General features: G+C 37.5%; 1 protein-coding gene and 1 long non-coding RNA gene across 2 annotated transcripts in view; one reads left to right on the top strand and one right to left on the bottom strand.

Annotated features, from left to right (window-relative positions):
• Positions 1-5,074: 5,074 nt before the first annotated feature.
• On the bottom strand, positions 5,075-7,374 carry LOC130928977 (uncharacterized). The gene is made up of 3 exons (XR_009066774.1): positions 7,249-7,374; positions 6,940-7,017; positions 5,075-6,704 (listed from the first exon to the last, which is right to left on the bottom strand). It is a non-coding gene; the product is annotated as an uncharacterized LOC130928977 (long non-coding RNA).
• Positions 7,375-8,776: 1,402 nt separating this feature from the next.
• Positions 8,777-21,917, top strand: part of LOC130928943 (gastrula zinc finger protein XlCGF26.1-like) — a 53,289-nt gene continuing 40,148 nt past the window's right edge. Inside the window, exons 1-2 of the mRNA XM_057855778.1 lie at positions 8,777-9,186; positions 17,079-17,162. Of these exons, the coding sequence (XP_057711761.1) occupies positions 9,060-9,186; positions 17,079-17,162 (211 nt within the window). The 5' untranslated portion in view covers positions 8,777-9,059. The remainder of the gene's footprint in view (positions 9,187-17,078; positions 17,163-21,917) is intronic.

Raw genomic sequence — 21,917 nt, 5'->3', positions numbered from 1 at the left:
TGGCCCCCATCATGTTTAAAGCAGTAATGTGAAGTAATTTCTTCACATGCCAAATAGGGTCACAAGTAAAGTAAACATTGTCTAACAAATAAAGCATGAAAAAATAATTTATATGTTGTATATTTGACAAAATAATCGCGTTTCCGAAGTCCGGAAGTGATACGTCACACCGGGAACGCGATGGCACCTCCATACATACGGCCGCCATACAAAGCCCTTCAAACAATGATTCAAACAGCGATATAAGCGATAGATCAAGCGCAAGGGAGGAGATCCAAGTTTTTGAAGAGTTGGAGGAAGAAGAGGAGATTGGAATTTCATGTTATTAGCCAGACGCTAATCAGGATGCAAACAATGTGCCTAGACTTCCTGACATGGAATGGATACAACACCCATCGAGATTACAGCATTGGTAAGATACAGGCTGTTATTATTTTCATGATTTGAAGATGCAGTTATTTGCACATAATTTTATGTTTTTGTCTATCTGATGACATTGTTAAAAAAATAATAATCAGACTTCATGTTCATTTTGGCAGATCCGGCAGTTCTCGTGCATATAAAATAATAATATAAAAACGTTGGGGGGAAAGAGGCAGATGAGTCATTGTTATATCTTGACCGAGTGACCCACACGACACCTTTATTGGCTTTTACAACTTTACTCAACGTCTTGCCAAGTGACTCTGAACAACTTTTCTCTCTTTTAGTGAAGGAGTAAGGCACAAACAATAACACATCTAAATGACATGCGTACACTCTACTGGTGAACTCCCGTATTACAACTAAATAAAATCCACTATAGACCCTACCCACCTACGTCACAAAACCGCGTGCTCGCTGTATGGTTCCGCCCACTTGTCCGTCATTTTGACTCTGTATTAGCATTGTTTTCAATTGATGGCGGAATTTAAAATGCATTTCATGGAAGACCCGGTGCTTTCTGATGCCGCAAACTCACTGGATCTGTTGCATAAAAGGCGTTATGAGGAAAAGCTTCGTTCTATACAGTCGCCAGATCCATATTTGATGCCCAAATCGATGTTTTTCGACCCACTGTCTTCGCCCTGTCTGCCTGACATCTGCTACGCAGATATTTACAACTATCTTGTCCACACTAAATCAGCCTATTCTCACGAAAATATGAAAAACTTCAAGAGCTTGGAGGCTTATAAATACTTCGTTGCTGGTTGGGTGAAACAGGTCCTCCTCCACGAAAATTCGGCAGGAATCTATCTTGTGCTTGGAAAGGTGAGTTACGAAATTTTCAATTCAAAATCTTTTGTTATTGCTAACATCCACTGTCAAGTCTAATGTATTTCATGTCGTTTGTCAATGGAGTTAAGGCTTTTAATGTTTATATGGTTTAGCGATAGCACTCTCACTACATACATACGTGTATGTTGTCGGCGATTAGCCTAGCAATGATCTTAATTGTGGTTATTTGTCAGCCCCGTAGACGAGGCCAGTTTCTTTCACTTGGTACCAGCTAAATATTATTCAAAAAATAACGATGGTGGAAGAAAGGGAAGTCACAAACATCTTGAATTTGAAACTATGTCGTACTACGTCGTATGTTGTCGGCGATTAGCCTCGCAATGATCTTAATTGTGGTTATTTGTCAGCCCAAAACCCTCTAAGTATATCTTAAATGCATCTTACCGGATATAAAATGACTACTACATAGTCCGTGGTGATTTTTTGGTGCCCAGTTTTCACGTCGAATTGCAGCCGTCCATTTCGCTCTCTTTGGATCCCTCGGAATACGGTAAAACTTCAAGTCTCTCCTTCCATCTTCTCTGTTAGTGCAACCAACAGCCACACACGCCTTCACCATTTTGATTATTAATGTTAAGGAGCAGAAAAACACGCCGTAAATAGGAGAAATGTACGTAGCCGTAACAGGTTAACACTATGTTTTGACGGACAAGTGGGCGGTACCATTCAGGAGAGCGGAGTTGTGACGTCACGTGGGTAGGGTCTATATCACAGTCGCCGATGGCTTTCACCACTTTATTGTGGCAACAATAAGAAAACAAAGTGGCGTCTAATGGCGTGAGGAAATGTAGTTTTTTCACACAAGCGAACAGATTACAAAGCACCACTTCAGTGTTGTCCCGAGACTGGGCGCTCGCTGATTCGCTACCAGACATTAAAAGCGACGCTTGTCACCTGTCAGCGGCTCTCGCGAAGCGGCGAAACACAAACTAGAAGGCTTCAAAGCGATCACCATGAAAGAAACGGCGAACCGTACAAATGCAATGCAATGCTTGAAGCATGAAGGTGGAAATACATAATACAAATACAAATAAATAAAAAATAAATAAACAAACTCACCAGCGGTGTGTGTCTCTTACTGCAACGTGACCGTGAATTACCGCGACGCCGACCCGCTTATGTGCACATCCACACCCCTTTCCCGATTGACAGTGGATTAACCCTTTCGGACAAGATCGTAGATGACGCACAATTTAAAAACCTAGCGAACGCAACAACAACTATGATCGGGGATAGCCTCGGCTTACGTCGCTAGCTTATACTGTTCATTCCACAACAGTTGGCAGCTCTGCTTTGACAAAGTCATCAGTCATCTATCCAAAAATCACACTTACTTTTTGGCAAATCCTTGATCATAAGCAGACCGGTTAAGGAAGCAGGCATCATCGAAGTGTTTGCAGCAGAGAACACTACTCGATGATGGCATGAAATTCATTCACTTCGTGCGAACGAAAGATGTCCATTTACGTGCCCTGCTATCCTTTGGCCACTCATACAAGTTTTCGTTTGAGTGAGAACAAAACATCGCCACACACCGCCGTGGCATCTTACCGAGAAGCAATGCTACAAACAATACTGTTCTATGGCGCACTTCCCTCGCACTTCCCGGTGTGGCGTAATTTCCGAAGATTGCCGAAGAAAAGCATTTTCGTTGTCAAGGGCGTTGCTATAGGTTAAACAAAGAATCTGAAAGGGTTGCGTTAAAAAAAAAAAAAAAGAAAATATGCTTATAATTGTTTAGCCATTGATATTATTAGGCTCGAGCGTTTAAGTCACAGCAGCATGGGATCGTGCGACATTTGCGACAACGCAGCCATTTCGGAAGCACGTCTGCATCACGGGACATTTAAACTTAACGGCAAATACAATTCAACTACGAGTGTCAAAGATGGAAAAATGTAGGGAAAACTTGCCAGTTCGCTACAGAGACAAACTTGTTACCACAGCGAAGGACAGATATGTGAGCAATTTTAAGGATGTGAACAATGTTGACCCTCACGAGCAAGCCGAACACAAATGGAATAAAGATGTCGACAAGCTTCCACCACTACGCGAAATGGACATCATGCTGTATTTAGTGTTTGGTGTATGTTACTACACTCATCAGCAATTCCGAAACTACAAATCGCTACAAAGCTACAAACAGTTTTGCTGCGGATGGGTGCAGGATCTGCACATTATGACCATAGCAAACGGCAACACCATCTTTCTAGCAAAGGTAGGCAATGTGTGTTTACATTAGTCTGTGACCACGGATGTACAAATTTTTTGTTGCAGAAAATGTAGCCTGTGTACAAATTCTTTGCCACTCTCTCACGTCAAAATATTACAGCTTTTTCATTTAGCACGACAGGAATTATGTCTTATGAAGACAATGCACATGTATGCATGCTAGTTGTTTAGCTGTAGCTATAGCTAACAACAGGCCGACTTAGGGCATAAAGTTACTGAAATTTGCGTAAACAAACGAAATTAACTTACCGGAGTGGAAGTGCATAGAGCAAACTCAGTGTGTAACTGGAGAATCAAACGTTATGCCCTTCCTTCTGATCGAGGCCACCCATGCCATTCTTCAATGTTTGGTAAGTTCAGATATGACCTTCGCCTCGCCTTTTCTCCATGTAGGGATCCGGAAGAAACTCAATGGTGTTCCATCGAGCTGTACATTCTCCTTTCTATTCGATCGGTTGTTGCAATTCTTTACCGCACAATAATTTCCAACCATTTTTAAAGAGCGACCTGTGTTGAAATGCCTCACTGTTTATGTTTCTCGCTTCCACAGTGGCGATAGCGGCGGAAACCTCGCGAGTATGGAGGACCAAAGCTGCCAAAATTCAAAATAAAAATAAAAATAAATCAATCAATAAAAAGCTAAATAAAAACGAAAATAAATACAAAAATAAGAAATATGATACAAAAATTAAATATAAATGCAAAAATAAATTTGGAAATAAGTAGCTAATTAAATAAAAGTAGAAATAAAAATGAATATATATACAAAAATAAGAAATTACATTAAAAATGTAAGAATAAATACAAAAATAAATGTGGAAATAAATACAAAAATAAATATATTGATTGAAACAAATGTCAATCAATAAATAAAAACGCTTTGCCATATATTTACTTATTTCATTGTCAGTGCCAACGTTCAAGTGGAAATGTTATTCAAATGAGGGGGCGGTACTACATGTGTTGAACTATTCACCCATTGGTCGATCGACATGCCAGTTCAGTGATCCTCTCGATCGACGAAGTAATGTCTGCCTTCCTGCTGCTTGCTTGCTTCGTAAAATAATGGGACGAGACGAGAAGGTCGGAATCCAAGCGGCTACGGGATGCTGGCAATCGGTTGGATGAGGACAAGGTACGTATTAAATTGGTAATTTGGTGTGTGTTTTTTGAAAAACTTTTTACCTAAGTCCAGTTGAGGTATGTTGAATCTATATAATCTTCCATAAGCTAATATCTTGCATTGGGTCTCAGGAAGGGGAGGCAAGGCGGGACACGGATAAAGCTGCTAACAACATTAAACTCACAAGGAATAGTTTAGCGTTAGCGCAATTTAATGAAGCAAAATTCACACATTCAAGTTCGTGTGGTGCTCCGGAAGACTGTTTGCACCTGCTGGTGTCTCGTTTAATGCTTTCGTAGCTAATCTATTATACCATTTTGCCGTTGTCATCTATTTTCTTCTAGATACTTCTGAGGAAGGTTGGGGTGTCGTTCCTCAACAATAAGACATCTCTCGTCCTCACTTATCTATGTGCGTTTTTAAAAAAAATTTTTTACCCTAAAGCTCCCCGAAGACGCAATAAATTTACATTTCAGGGAATGCTGATGGTGAGCAGTTGGCCAGTATTAGGGGAAAAAGTTACTGACCTTAAGTGGCTCATGTTGGTGTCCAGTGGACAATTTTTTTGATGAACGAGTTAGTTGTGCTGGAAGTCCTTTTTTGTACATCAATTGCCTGTTTATCATTTGTATTGTATTACACTGGTCATCAATAAAATATTACTTTGCAGAAAAACAATCATTGCCTTTATTATTTCTTCACATTATTGAGGTAATGTCACATCAACGACAACCAACATTCTATGCTGTCATTTAAAACAAATCCAAATATTTGACGCAGGATGGATAGTCTCGTTGTAGACATTCAGTACATTAGAAAATTCTGACATCTGCTGAATTTCTTCAGGAGTCGAGGCCTGTCACAGCTGCACTTCTGGGACTGACATCGACATGGGGGGGATGACCATGTGGACCATCACATATATGCAAATATGTAATTTAAAGTTGAACCAACTAGTCCTAAAATATAACTAAACATGCACACATCGTATATGGCAAATTTAGTTATTGATTAGCCTCATCTGTATGTGCCTAGCCCTAGACTGTGAAAGTGTTCGCATTTATATAATTTTATTTAACTTTTTTGGTCAGGGATATTTCATGCTTTTATTGTTTTTTTTTTTTTTTTAATGTTATGTTTTTGATTAGAAATGTGCACTTTACATGATCCCTTTTGAAGTTGAACTTGTTAAGCCATTTTCAAAGAGCCAACAAACAAAGAGGGCGTGCCACACCTCATAATTTGATTTTGATGGGTAAAATTTCATCCAATCATCTCCCAGAAGTGGCAACTAAAACTATACCAACATTTCTGCAATAACAGACAATGTGTTGCAGGGCCCAGATTTTTTTTTTTTTTTCGTAATTCTGAGACATAAAGTTTTAGGGTTTCTTATTTTTGCAAGCCATAAACATCAACATTTAACTCATTGGCTGCCATTGACAGCACTTGACATCCAATCAATTGTTGACTGGGAGAGGCTGGCAGCGAAAGCACTCCAAATCTAAATGAATTAGATTTCTAGCGCGTAATAAATAATAATAAAAGCATGAAATATTTAAACTTAATTTAAAATGGTCTATATCAGTGGTCTCAAACCGGTCCTCAAAGGGCCGCAGGGGGTACTGGATTTCATTCCAACCAAACGAGACAAATACCTTTTCACCAATCTGGTTTCTTACAAGTGTAATCAGTTGATTGCAATCAGGTGCTGCTTATGTTAGTAGAAACCTCATTGGTTGAACTGTTTGTGGTGGATCTGTTGGAACAAAAACCAGGACCCACTGCGGCCCTTTGTGGAGTCGGTTTGAGACCGCTGGTCTATATTATACTGTATATGGGTTTATCGTTCCAAAATGGGTGAAAAAAATATGGTCTTAATTTATTTTTGTACTTCCTTCCGAGTCCCCCAATATAGAGCTTTAATTTATGACTTTATGGTTGCCATAGCTATGCCTTTGACTGTTGGGGGCTGGCACAGAATATCATCTACGCCGAACAGTTTGTAGTTGTAGTGTGCGGACAATTCCCGGTGGATCCAGACGTGGCATGGATTCTTGCACACGAAGTCCTCCATGAAAAAACAGGAAAACAAGTTGCAATTTAAAAAGTTGCATTGCATAAAAGCTGAAGAAGTAATTTCTAGTGTTTAAACAGGACTTGAAATAACAAAATGGTTTAACCCTGATGGCAAAGTCATGATTCGGCTTGTTATTTTTTTTTTAAACACAAATATTTCCTCTTGACACTTCATTTGAATGAATGAAACTATAGTCCAAGTCAAATTATTAATGACATTCACTTACTCTGAACCTTTGTACGTCGGAACCTGAGACGTCCTTGCATCATTCTGAACCCAGAATTTGGATGAGATCCTGGGATCCCTGTAATCACCGAGCATCCAACGTTGCGATGTCAGTGGAATTATTCAAGTCTATGGTGAGCAGGAATATCGTTTGCTTTCATGAGAACTTAGTTGTAACTTCTGCTAAGCTACACTGGAGCAGTTACAAGTAGCTTTGATACCAGTAGCAGTCAGATATATATAGAGTGCAGCATGCCATACGAATAACCAAGTTTTCATTTTAAAATATGCCACTGTCATACAAACTCACCTTATACCATGCTTTGACATTCGACGGTGGATAATGCATATTCTCTCACTTCTCACCAAGTAGGACTACTAAACTAGGTCGGCTGTTTCCCTGACTTTCAGACCCACGTTCTGTCATCTGTGGCAGGCATGGCTAGTAGATTTCAGAAATCGAATGTCGATCAACCAATAAGCGAATAGTTCAACCCATGGCAACCTTAGGAACGCCCCCTCATTTGAATTACATTTCCACTTGCAAGTTGGCGCTGACAATGAAATAAGTAAATATAAGGCAAAGCGCTTTTATTTATTGATTGACATTTATTTCAATCAATATATTTATTTTTGTATTTATTTCCACATTTATTTTTGTATTTATTCTTACATTTTTAATGTAATTTCTTATTTTTGTATATATATTCATTTTTATTTTTACTTTTATTTAATTAGCTATTTATTTCCATATTTATTTTTGGATTTATTTTTAGTTTTTGTATCTTAATTCTTATTTTGTATTTATTTTCGTTTTTATTTAGCATTTTATTGATTGATTTATTTTTATTTTTATTTTGAATTTTGGCAGCTTTGGTCCTCCATACGCGAGTGCCACGTCATACGCTCGAGCCTAATTCAAAAACATGGTTGGCCTATGGAGGTAGATTTGTGTCTTTATTATTCAATCCAAAAAAAAGTTGCTTCGATCAAATAAAAAGTTGCTTCAATCAAAATATATACTTTCAATCGAAGAAAACGTCACTTCAATCAAAAAAAATGTGTTTGAATGCAAAAATAAATTTGAAACTCAAAAATATATATTTGAAAACTATTTTTCTTTGATTGAATTTTATTTTTTTGATCAAAGTCAAGTTTTTTTTAATTGAAACACAATTTTTATTGAAGTCATGTAATTTTCCGTTTGGACCACATTTTGGCTAGGACATTTGTGTCTTTATTATTCAATCAAAAAATAAATTGCTTCAAACAAAAAAATATATATTTTCAAAAGAAAAATCACTTCAATCAAATTTTTTTTAAAAATCAATCGTAGAAAATTTTTAATATATTTTTTATTTGAAATATATATATATATTTTTTTATTGAAGTGTCACTTTTTTTGAAAAGCAAAAAGTTTTAAACTTATTTTTTTCAAAGTGGAAAAAGATTTGAACACACTTTTTTTTTTGAAGTGGAAAAAGTTTTGAAGGCACTTTTTTTCGATTGAATCATTTTGACACAAAGATTCTCCTTCAACGCTAGTTCCGGTGTGTTTGATTGGCAGGTAGCTGAGCCAATGACATAAAAGTATGAAGCAAGCATAATGGCCACCAGGGCTCCATCCAGCCATCGGAGTCTGTTGGATTCTAAGCCGAATATAGGGCACCGGTACGGGCGTGTGACATCGGAAATCTACCTCCATATTGGCCAACCTTAGTTCACATTTCCCCTTTAAGTAGGCGTGTCGCAACCCGATGTGAGTGGCGCATGCGCAGTAGCGGAGCTACTCACGGAGCGAGCCACATTTGTCTGCACATGCGCGCCGCTATCTGGTCGCCACACAGTGACATTCACACAAAGGGTCAGTTACCCTTGCGGTAAAATTAACGTGCTCAGCAACATGCTGCTTTTTGTGCGGAGTTAACCCACTAAGTTTGCGACGCTTGAAGTTCAGAACTACTTGACTGGAACAAAATCGAAAGATTTGGTCCATCCAAGTGGTCTTCGTGCGCGTTGTAGCTTCGAAGCCTAGTTATCTAAGCTTAGCTTAGCTTGCGAACACAGACCAACTTGGTTCGACGCTTGAACATCAAGTTGGAGCCTTCTAAAGTGTGCAAAATGCACGCAAGAACGACGCCAGCCGCAAAGTTCGAGGCGGAACTTTGTGGCGCAAAAGATCTGCGACAACATCAATGCTCGGCTTCTTGCAAAATGCAAGTAAAGGTTATGCCTCGCACACTACCAGGTTGGTTCACCGATTCGGAAAATACTCTTCATTTTTTGTCCTGATGGTATTTGAATTGAAAGATGAGCATGCAAAGCTTTTTTTGATTGAAGTAATGTAATTTTGAGTTTGGCCCACATTTTAGGTAGGACATTTGTGTCTTAATAATTAAATCACAAAATAAATTGCTTCAATCAAAAGAAAAGATTTTAAATAGAAAAACGTCGTCAATCCCAAAAACTTTTTTAAATCATATGAAAAATTTTGAATGCGAAAAAAATATTTGACTCAAAAATTTACATTTGAACAAGTCAATTTTTATTGAAAATGTTTTCTTAGATTGAAGCAATCCTTTTTGTGTCTGGGCTATATTGTGCGTAGGATATTTGGGTCTAAATCATTGAATCCCCCCACCCCCCAAATTTGCTTCAATTAAAAAAAAAAATCAATCGAGGAAAAATTTTATATGCAAAAATAAAATTGCCCTCCCTAAAAAAAATTGTATTTGAAATTATTTTTTGGGTTGAAGTGAAAAAAGTTTTGAACTTACCTTTTTTATTGATTTATGCCTGTCTTTTGATTAGCTAGTTCGAATAATCGCGTAATCAGATTACAAACATTTATTGTTGCCAAATAAATTTTAGATGTAAAAAAAAAAAAAAAAAAAAGTGTTTATGCTTGCAGTAACATTTATTCCGCTTGCTAAGATTGCACTTTCAAAAAAGCAATACATGTGAATGCAAAATGAAATACGTGAGTGTTTCGTCAAACTATGCAGAATTGCACTTTCATTTCACAAGACCAATAAATGACTTAAAAATAAATTGAAATACCTGAGCTTGGCCTCAAACAGTATAAAAAAAAAAAAAAACTAAATATAAAACAAAAGAACTGGCTAACTTGCATAGAAAAAGTTCACTAGCTTAAATGCTATAAAATCTTAGCAAATTGTTCTAACACATATTCCCACAAAAAAAAAAAAAAAAAAACTGCTAAACATACTTCTAAGCTAAATAACGAATGCATAAACAAATATATTGGTTCAAAAACATATCCTATTTTGGTCTCAACAAGGAGCAGCTGGATTCAGCCATGTCAGACGAAATAGGTCAAAATCACTATTGCAGTGATGCCACCCAAATCAATAAAACTAGATATAAACACTTTCAAAACAAACCATTGCAACGCCACTCTAATTCAACGAATCATCGAAGCTGCAGAATTTGAATCGAAGCGTTTTCTAATCGAATTCCTCGAGTAAATCCAATCATCTTTGCAGCACAATTGAATCCTTTTGACATAAATGGTGTCCTTTGTTACTGGTCTATGGAGGTAGATTTGTGTCTTTATTATTCAATCCAAAAAAAAGTTGCTTCGATCAAATAAAAAGTTGCTTCAATCAAAATATATACTTTCAATCGAAGAAAACGTCACTTCAATCAAAAAAAAAAGTGTTTGAATGCAAAAATAAATTTGAAACTCAAAAAAATATATTTGAAAACTATTTTTCTTTGATTGAATTTTATTTTTTTTGATCAAAGTCAAGTTTTTTTTAATTGAAACACCATTTTTGATTGAAGTCATGTAATTTTCCGTTTGGACCACATTTTGGCGTCCACTCGACAGCCGGCCTCCGCGCCTGGGGGGGTATATCGGGGTCCGACCAGTGTGCCACGACAGGGCACCGTACCGTTGCGGGTACTCCGGTGAAATGCCGATGTCACACGCCCGTACCGGTGCCCTATATTCGGCTTAGACTCCAACAGACTCCGATGGCTGGATGGAGCCCTGGTGGCCATTATGCTTGCTTCATACTTTTATGTCATTGGCTCAGCTACCTGCCAATCAAACACACCGGAACTAGCGTTGAAGGAGAATCTTTGTGTCAAAATGATTCAATCGAAAAAAAGTGCCTTCAAAACTTTTTCCACTTCAAAAAAAAAAGTGTGTTCAAATCTTTTTCCACTTTGAAAAAAATAAGTTTAAAACTTTTTGCTTTTCAAAAAAAGTGACACTTCAATAAAAAAAAAAAATATATTTCAAATAAAAAATATATTAAAAAAAAAAAAAGTTTTTGCAAATGATTTTTTTCTTGATTAAAAATAGTTTTTTGATTAAAGCAACTTTTATTGCGATTGAATGATTTTGACACAAATGTCCTACCCCTAATATGGCTCAAACACAAAAAGGATTGCTTCAATCAAAGAAAACAGTTTGAATGAAAAATAAAGTGTTCAAATGCGAATTTCTGAGTCTCAAATATTTTTTCACATTCAAACCTTTTTTTCTACGATTGACTGTTTAAAAAAAATTGATTGAAGTGATTTTTCTTTTGAAAATATATATTTTTTTGTTTGAAGCAATTTATTTTTTGATTGAATAATAAAGACACAAATGTCCTAGCCAAAATGTGGTCCAAACGGAAAATTACATGACTTCAATCAAAAATGGTGTTTCAATTAAAAAAAACTTGACTTTGATCAAAAAAATAAAATTCAATCAAAGAAAAATAGTTTTCAAATATATTTTTTTGAGTTTCAAATTTATTTTTGCATTCAAACACATTTTTTTTGATTGAAGTGACGTTTTCTTCGATTGAAAGTATATATTTTGCTCGAAGCAACTTTTTTTTTGATTGAATAATAAAGACACAAATCTACCTCCATACTGGTCAGACATTAGCCACGTTTCCATGCTGACTTTTATTCATACCGATTCAAATCATTCTGAATGGAAATTTCACATCAGCTGTTTACATGGCACTTCATCTATTCCGATCCAGCGTTTACATGTGTCTGCCTTTATTCCGAAAGGACGTTTGACAACTGCCGTCTGACATGCGCAGATTAATCAAAACAAAGCGTCACGTTGCAAAACATGGAGATCGATCGTCAGATCAGCTGCTGTTCTAACTTTTCGAGTGGAAACAAAACTTCAGAATGACACGCCGTTCATTTAAAAAGTTGTGTGGGTGCGCTGTGCGTGTGCTTGGCAGCCATGTTGCATGTGACGTTACCTACGTCACCAAGTGACGTCACCACGTCAGTACGGAGCATGTGCAGAAAGAACGCAACCAGACACCATTCCGCTTCCCTGTTTACATGATATAATTTTACTTCTAATCGGTTTGGGAAAAGGAATATTCCACCCCTGTGAATCGGAATGAAATTCCATTCGGTTTGGGCCTGTTCATTCCGAATGAGGTGTTTATATGGAACACATTTATTCGGTTTGAACAAATATTCCGATTGTAATTGGAATATTTGGCTCCATGTAAACGTGGCAATTGAGTGACAAGTGGCTACGCCGATGGCGTATTTCTGAAAAGCATGAAGAAGCAAGAATCATGGCCACTACTCATCGGGCCGGGCCCAGACGAAAATGGCACGCCTCATCAATTAAAAAAAGGACTACGAGATTCAAGCCATACTCTTGGTACGAGAGAAAAGAAATTGCGTTATTAAGCAGGAGTAATGTAGCTGTGAGCCGCTACGGCTATACATGTACCTTAGCCGGGAGCTACTACCAAGCATTAGTATAAATTCTTTAATTGATTATAATTTGATGTAGATTAAGCAAAATAATGATTTACTTATTTGTAAAACTGATTCTAAAACACAAGATGCTTTCAATATTGTTGATTTTAATGGAGGCGCCATTTATTTTCAAAGTAATAGTGAATAAAAGTCGTATTATTCGTCGGACTAAATTACTTTGAGAATAAATGTTGGATTAATAGTACGAGAATAAAAGTCGTATTATTACGTCGGGCTAATGTAGCTGAATAAGCCGCCTCCGTTAAAATCAACAATATTGAAGGCATCTTGTGTTTTAGTAATCGGCTTTACAAATAAGGATATCCTTATTATTTTTTGCAGGGTTTCTCCTACACAAAAAAGATTGTGGCACACCACCGCACCAAATTAAAAGCCGCCAGGCATTGCAAATGAGATTTTTTTTTTTAAGATTTAATGAAACATTCTAATTTTTATAATTTAGAATAGGAGTGAGAACCTCTTGGTGTATCATGGTACGATACGATTTGCGATACAAAGCTTACGATAACGATGATCTGACGATATGGCGATACAACGATTATCGATACATTGGTCAGGAAATCATTCTAGAATATTCTGCAAACAACTAATAAACAGAAAAATAAGCTTCTGCTGTGAATTGGAATTAGTTAATCACTAGTAGACGTCCAATCCATTTGAAATGGGAGGGTGATTCCCTCCCACTTCAAACGGATAGAACGTCTATGGCCGTCAGTGGCAGCCAAAGCCAGGCAATGAGGTAATTTTGGGCCATTTAAGGTCATTTACCTGTTGATTTTCAGTTACATCCTGTTGATTTTGGGTTTTTTTACAGGTCACTTCGTGTTTATTTTGAGTTACAGAACAGGACGTAAGCCTGTCACAATATGCAATAAATTCATTTATCGCATGGTAAAAAAAAAATGAAGGCGGTAACTTTCCCCGCTGCGATTTATCGCTCAGCGCGTACGTATATGTGTGTGTGTGTGTGCACGCACGCGCTTGTGGCGAACATACTGTTAGTGTACTATAAATATGGCTTCCTTGTTGTGCAGTATGCTGTGTTTTGACTTCTGGGTATGTTCGTTTTATACATTTGAGTTTGAGTGACCATCATGTCAATCATTCAATTGAGGGAGGTGGGGCAGAGTGCACAGTCGACTGCCACCAAAACAAAAAGAAGGACACGCAGCAATGAGCGAGCACAGTGGGAAAGATGAAAAAGGAAATATCCTTATTTCCAAGCCAAACGCCACAGCCTCGGTGTGGAAATATTTTGGTTTTAAACCAAATGAGGATGGCGAGCCAGGCAACAAGGACGAACCAGTCTGCAAAATTTGTTTTGACGTTGTTTCAACAAAGAGGGCCAACACAACAAATCTTCACGCTCACTTGAGACACCACCACCCTCTTCAATATTCACTGCTTGGTAAGCAAACTGCACCGCAGCAAGCAGAGCCCCTCTCGCTACGTCAATCAACAATTACGGAAGGGTTTGCTCATGTCTAAAATACAAACACGACAGAGCGAAGTGGCGTTCCCTCACAGACAGTGTTGTCCGCTACATTGCCAAAGAAATGAGACCGTTTAACACTGTTAATAAAGCAGCATTTTGAGACATGCTGCGAACATTTGACCCACAGTATGAAGTGCCAGGGAAATGCTATATCTCACAAACTGCAATTCCAGCACTGTACAGTAAAGTGAAAGATGACATATTAAACGAGATAAAAAATATTTTATTTTACTCCGCCACGACAGACATGTGGTCAAGCTCAAACATGACTCCCTACATGAGTTTGACAATACACTATATCACAGATGACTGGACTCTGCACTCAAAATGTTTAGAAACAAAATACACCCCAGAAAGCCATACAGCCAACACCCTGGAGGAAAACCTAAAAGCAGCTTTTGCAGACTGGGGACTGGGTGAAGGCAAACTTGCATGCATTACAACAGACAATGGGGCCAACATTGTGGCTGCAATAAGAAACCTCGGCTGGCCATGGCTAAACTGCTTTGGCCACAACCTTCATCTTGCTGTGTCCCACGCTTTGGACAGCGAAAAAGAACGGACAGCCCGTGCCATTGGACTGTGTAGAAGTTTAGTCAACATATTTCATCTGAGTTGGAATAAGAGGAGGGCCCTGAGGAAGGCACAGAATGATGCTAATCTTCCCCAACACAGTCTAGTTCTGGTGAGTGAAGTTTAATTCATTGACAGCTATAATGCAAAATTACATACTGTATATTAACAACACAATATGGAAATTAATGATAGAGGATGTGCATTTCTTAATTCTTAAGACTGTTGATGTAGCCAAAATGGTGAAAAATCTACATTAAGTATTATATGCCCCACAGGATGTTGCCACACGATGGGGCACTAAGCAGAAAATGGTTGAGAGGGTGCTGGAGCAGCTCCCAGCCATAAGACATGTTCTCGTTGAGGACAGAAAACATGGTCACCTCAACCCAACGTGGCAGGACATTTCTGTTTTGGAGTCCATCAACGCAGCAATGAAACCTGTAGCTGACTTCACAGATGTCCTCTCAGGGGAAAAATATGTCACTGTGTCCTCAGTTAGGCCTGTGCTGGAACTGATAACCGCTGATCTTCTCTCTCCAGGCCCTGATGATAATTCACTGACAGCCAATATTAAGCAAAACATGTGCAGGGTGTTAATGAGTAAATATAGCTCATCTCCAATCCAACTCCTCCTGAGAAAGGCCACCATCTTGGACCCAAGATATCGTCCATCAATGGAGGCGGATGAGACATTGGAAGATATTAAAAATCAGCTAGTGCAAGAGATATTGGACCTAAAGGATCCAGAAAAAAGTGGAGAAGGTACCAGCTCAGAAGATGTCGGAGGAAATGCGGTTGTGTCTCCTCCACCCACAAAAAAGAAGCTGAGTGACCTTCTTCAAAACAGAAAAGCTCAGCTCAAGTGTCAAGCTAATGTTCCAAAAAGTGTCCAGGTTGAAGCAGAGCTTTCCATGTGCCTCCAGGAACAAACCCTTGATTCATCATCTGACCCCCTGATGTGGTGGTGTGAAAATCAAAGAAGATATCCTTGGATGGCCAAATTGGCCAAAAAATACATGGGCATCTGCGCAACAAGCTCCAGCTCAGAGAGAATGTTTAGCACAGCTGGCAACATTGCTACTCCACAGAGATCCTGCCTTAAACCAAATAAGGTCAACATGTGTGTTTCTTTCAAGGAATCTCCCAAACTAAAATAGCCAGAAATATATGCAGATAGACTCTTCATACTAAAGTGTTAAATGTTCTTCTGCACTTTTTTGTTTTACCTTTGACAAACTGGATTGGCAGTTTTTCTACTTTATAGCAACTTGATACCTCGGTTTAATGTTGTATGATACTTATTAAAGCCATTTTTTTGTTGCTGCTACTTTATTACTCTATTTTTTTCTGTTGTTGAAGTGCAATTGTTCATGTTACAACTTTATACCTCTGCCTAAATGCTTGTTATTGAAGTGCAATTTTTTTTTTTTTTTTGGAAATTTTTTTTATTATTCTGTGTTTTTGTGTGTTATTGTCTTTTACTTAAAAAAGGGCATCCTTTATTGTTTTTGGGTGTGATTTTTCAAAAAGTATATTTGAATTGTTTAAGAATAAACATTTATTGCTATTTATTGATACTTCGGTTTAATGTTGTATGATACTTATTAAAGCCATTTTTTTGTTGCTGCTACTTTATTACTCTATTTTTTCTGTTGTTGAAGTGCAGTTGTTCATGTTTACAACTTTATACCTCTGCCTAAATGCTTGTTATTGAAGTGCAATTTTTTTTGGGGGGGGGGAAGACATTTTATTTATTCTGTGTTTCTGTGTGATATTGTCTTTTGCTTAAAAAAAAGGCATCGTTTATTGTTTTTGGGTGTGGTTTTTCAAAAAGTATATTTGAATTGTTTAAGAATAAACATTTATTGCATTTAAATGGGTGTACTTGCTCTATTAATATATTTTGTATTCCCACTTTTTTTTTTTGTGAAATAATATCGCATACCGCAAAAAAAAATGAAATAATTTATCGCCCACTAAAATTTGTTATCGCGACAGGCCTAACAGGGCGTGACCTGGGAGTCACCCATATGAATAGGCAGTGACTCAAACTCAATGGGAAATGACCTGTAAATGCCCTAAAAATCAGACAGAATGACTGTGAATGCTCCAGTTTCGAATGAACGAACGTTCCCAGTCTAAATGGATTCGGCGTCGTGCACCGTCAATGCTGCCTTAGAGTTAACTGAGACACTATGATGGAATTTTCTCTAACAGAAAACAACTTTGGGGACACAAGTTTGCAAATGAAATAAGATTTGACCCATGTGTTTGTGGTCTTGCAGATCTTTATGTCAGCCAAGACCATCGTCCTGAGCACCAAGAGTCTGCATGCATCAAAGAGGAGGAAGAGTCCACACCCATCCAAGGTCATTCTAAGTGTTTTGTTTTGTTTTTCTTCAGATGAGGCAGAACTCAAATATGGTACCTTCTCATAAGTACGAAAATGTCTTTCAGTCTAATATAGTGGCTTTGCTTACTCAGTAGCTGTGCAATGGACTCATGAACCGACGTAAGGGTTGCGCCATGGCATCGACTTGACTACAGGTAGTCCCGGGGTTACGACGTACCTGACTTACCCGATTTCGACTTTACGATGCGAAAGTCTTGTCCGTCATTCTGTCTCCAGTTGTGTTTGTAAAAGGTACCTAGTTCTTGCCATGCCTATTTTTGCTTAAGCTTATCATACTGTCAGAATCTCATACCGGCACATGCCTATTCCCTTTTAACATGTTTTTTTTTTTTTTTTTTTTTCTCGGGAGCTCCAGCAGTTACATTGATGCGTCCCATTATGACAGAAACCAAATATAAATATGAAAAAGTAAAAAAAAAAAAAAAAAAAAAAAAAAGCAGAATCTAAAGATAGTCATGGGTTTAAGTCAGGGGTCGGGAACCTTCTTGACCGAGTGAGCCAAAACACCCAACATATTTTAAAAAGAGCACTGTTTCTTTCGTGAACTCATTTGAATGCATTATACAGGAGGGAGAGTGTGGTCACACTCTGCCTTTACAAGTAGTCGCAGAGTTGCGAAATAAATCTTGAGTAAACGAAAATGTTTAACATTTTTACTTAGAATGTTACAATCAATGCGCACTCAACACTTGGAAGATAGCGGTGCCTCTCGGAACGGCTGTTTAGTAATTCTCGCTCTCTCCTGGAAGTTGCCTGGAAGTCCTTTTCTTCTGTTGTATTTTCCCTTGGCAAACCAGCTCGTTACATTGCAGTGAAGTAGTCGATTTAACCATGAAGGAGTGCGAGTAGATAAAAATAATACTCGCTCAGGCTCTAATTTTAGTCTCAAAATGCCCCAATTGGGGGCAGTCTGGAGCCCTGGATTGAAAGAAAATTGTTTTTTTGATTGATGTGATTTTTCTCTTGGGAATATTTTTCCTTTGTGTGAAGCAGCTTGTTTTTTTGGATTGAATTATAACATTACTTCAATCAAAAAGTTGTTTCAATCCCCCAAAAACTTCAAAGGCAGTCCCAAACAATTATTTTGCTCCCAATTAGTCAGCAGACTTTAACGATTAGTCGACTAGTCTAGTTTTTTTTTTTTTTTTTGACTGATCTTGCAATTACATTTTTGTTGACAATTATTAATTCACAAAACATTTTGGAAGACTTAAATTATTAAGGTACAAATAAACACATAAATGACAAACAATGAGGTCAAATGCTGCTGGCACTACTAGTGCAGAAGAACGGAATACTAACAGATTCAGAACACTGTGACTTCCCTTTTACTTTCCCTTTTTGTGATATGTTTATATTAGAGCTGTTCGACTAGTCGACATAGTCGACGTCATCGATGACGTAAATCCGTCGACGAGCAAAACATCCCGTCGACGGTTAATGAAGGGTTAAAAAAAATATATATGCGTGGAAAGTTCAGAATGTCGGATGCTCTGTATGCAAGCTTATCATGACGGCACAGTGGTTACATGATAATTTAAACATGGAGAAAACGAAGTCAGCCAGTCAATAATGCATTCAGTATGTAAAATGACGAGCGGTCAGATGACTTTGTAACGCTGCCTTTATTTTCGGCTTAACAAAACTCAGGCACAAAACAACACGCACGGAGATGCGAGCTCCAACTCCATCCAAATAGTACTGCCGTGTATCAGTTTAGCTGCTGTAAACCAAATGTCGTGAGTGCCGCAAATGTAAACAAAGCGCTGCAGGATGGGTACGTGACATCTCGCTCTTTTGAGTTAATCATTTTCACAGTGTGCAACAAAGCATATAACATTAGCAATCACTTTTCAAATTAATTTAACTTATTTGTCTGCTCAATTACAGTCACAGTAGATAATCAAAACTTATTGGCACTTATTAACACCAATTTAAATATGCACATTCCTGTTGTAATGAAATAACAATAATATTCTGTAGCCACAAATATTATTCAAAATCTTTTCTTCTTCCAAGTTTTTTTTTAGGATGAAGTATAATAATGTATTGCTTAAAATAAGGCTGTTAAGATTATTTTCAGCTAGCTATTTTTCTTCCATGAAATCTGAGCGAAATACACTTGAAGCGCTGGCAGATAATTTCCCTTATTTCCAATAGATTTACACTTAAAACTGACTAGTTTTAAGGAGGTATATTTTGCAGTGTATTAATGTTATATGTGTTAGGAATGGCTTACTTTTAAAGGCATTTTTATGCAACTTAGGTATTTACTCTAAGTAATTGTTGCCAAAAGTTTACCATTACACAATGTCAGACAATCTATCATTATTTAGATGTTGGAATTGACGACTTGTTCATATTCTATGTTGAAAAAAAGAGCAATAAATTATATTTTTGTACAGTAATATTTTCTTTTGTGTATACTTTAAAATTTTACATAAATCTTTTAATAAAATTATCGGCTTGACATTATCGGTTATCGGTTGGAATGAGGAGGAAATTATCGGTTATCGGTATCGGTTGAAAAATGTATTATCGTGCATCACTATTGTGTACTTATGAATATGACATACAGTCCATGTTTTCACACTTACGCAGAAATTCGGGTTACGTCGTCAGCCTCGGAACGAAACTCATTCGTAACCAGGGGACTACCTGTATTTGCAGATTGAAAGATTTCTTTCTATGTAAACGATTTTGCTTTGTTTGAAGTAATTACATAATGTCGATTAGGAGTGGGAACCGCAGGGCACCTCACAATACGAAACGATTCACGATACAAGGCTAACGATGACGATAATCTCACGATACAGTGATTGTCGATATATTGGTCAGAAATTTGATACATGATATTCTACGATACAACTGTTGAAACGAGGGGGAAAAAAAGATTTCAAAATAGAAAAAATACAGTTTGTCATTTATTAAACAGTGACTCCTTTTCCGTGCAACGTTGCTGTAAAATATAAATCTACTGCAAATTGTGTACCTGCACATACTAGTATAGAGGAAACAAACCACAACCACAGATATCCTTGGAGAGATCATGATGAATGGCACCCTTAATTTCTTTAAAGTTTTCAATCTTACAAAAAAAAATAAAAATAACAGTGCTGTACGTGTCAGTCAACAGTTGAGCTTGGAGTGGGACAGTGATAAAATTGGTGGCTCTTTTCTTCGTATATGACTTTTGTTGCCAAATGCATTGGTTTGAGCACTTCCACCATCTGCTTCAGCATTTGAGATGTCGGACTCAGTCAGTCACATTCTTCCTCACCTTAAAAACGACAAAATAAAACAAAAAATATGAGCTACTTAATAGCTTTTGAGTTGAAATCCTGTTTTTTTTTTTCGTGTGTGTTGGAAGTATTGAGTAAATTAACAAAATATGAATTGAATGTACAGAAATTAAAAATGCAATAATTACCTATTTTTAATATGTAGGCTACATTGCACATTACCTAGTATATCTTGGAAACTATTCAAACCATTTTTATAGCTTATTGTATCAAAATGGCAGTAATATTTAGTAAACTAGAAGGAAAGTGGTTCTCAAATAATGTCAAATAAATCAAATTCATGTAGGCTTGTTCGATATTCATTTTCATCCAGTTTAGGGTCCTGGTTTATTTTATATCATTCAACACCAAATTAAATCACATTGCAAAACTTTCTTACCTCAAGTGATTTAAGCGAAGCAGTGAAGAAATCCAGTGTCCACTTCATCACCAGCTGTCAGTGAACCTTATTTTTGTTTGACAATTCTTGCATACAGCAAAGTCCTTGTACACCCACTTCCTTTCTTGTTGGTGTAAAATCTAAAGTGTGTCCACATGTGTGATTTGTAGCAATATTTTTCTCACGTTTTCCTCCACCGTTCTCACAAAGCTTTTTTTTTTTTTTTTTTTTCAACCTACTTGGAGCTTTCTCTCTTCTTCTCTGGATGACTTGTGCACACTTTACCTTCATTGCCGCTCTTGAGCGCTCCTAGTGGACCCCCAAGGAATGGCTCAACAAACATTGAGCAGTGTACAGCATCCATACTCCATTGCATGGACAATATGTCAAATAAAAGTATCGATACTTGGCGGGAGCATATCGATAACCGATCGGGTTGCAAAATATCGTGATATATTGCTGTATCGAGATATTGTCACACTCTTAATGTAGATATATTACGCGCAAATACGTAACGCTGTGTGAAACACACTGGATCCCAGTGGAACATTTAGTCATGCGAGATACACCTTTGTTTACTTACACTAAATCTGTCAACCCTTTGTTCGCCATTAAAAGGAAGTAGATTTTCTCAGGGACTTAGGCAGCTTATAGAGCGACGAAATTTGTCACACTTGGTCGAATTGGCCCAATTAGAAGATAAATTTTGGTTTTGAATACGGGCATGGCTGCACAGCTCTGTAGCGCCCCCTTTTTATAGGACCCTCTTCAATAGGGTTTTCTCTCCTAGGTGTGTGTGAATGTATTTCTAATCCCCAAAAAAGAGCCGAGTTTCGAGGAAGTTAGGTTCTCATTAGATGATGAGAGGGAGACGATCTGCCACCACCCTGATCTGCATGCCATCGAATTGCGTGAAGTCCGAGTTGCGCCAAACTGCGCGGGCCCGTTCAGTCCTGCTTGTAGGGCTAGTTCAAAATTTATTTTATTTCATTCGTTTCAAATAAATGTCCTTTGCATTGGCAATATTCCG

This window comes from Corythoichthys intestinalis, chromosome 13, assembly GCF_030265065.1.
Source record: "Corythoichthys intestinalis isolate RoL2023-P3 chromosome 13, ASM3026506v1, whole genome shotgun sequence".
NCBI lineage: Eukaryota > Metazoa > Chordata > Actinopteri > Syngnathiformes > Syngnathidae > Corythoichthys > Corythoichthys intestinalis.
This window is presented reverse-complemented; position numbering and strand designations above follow the sequence as displayed.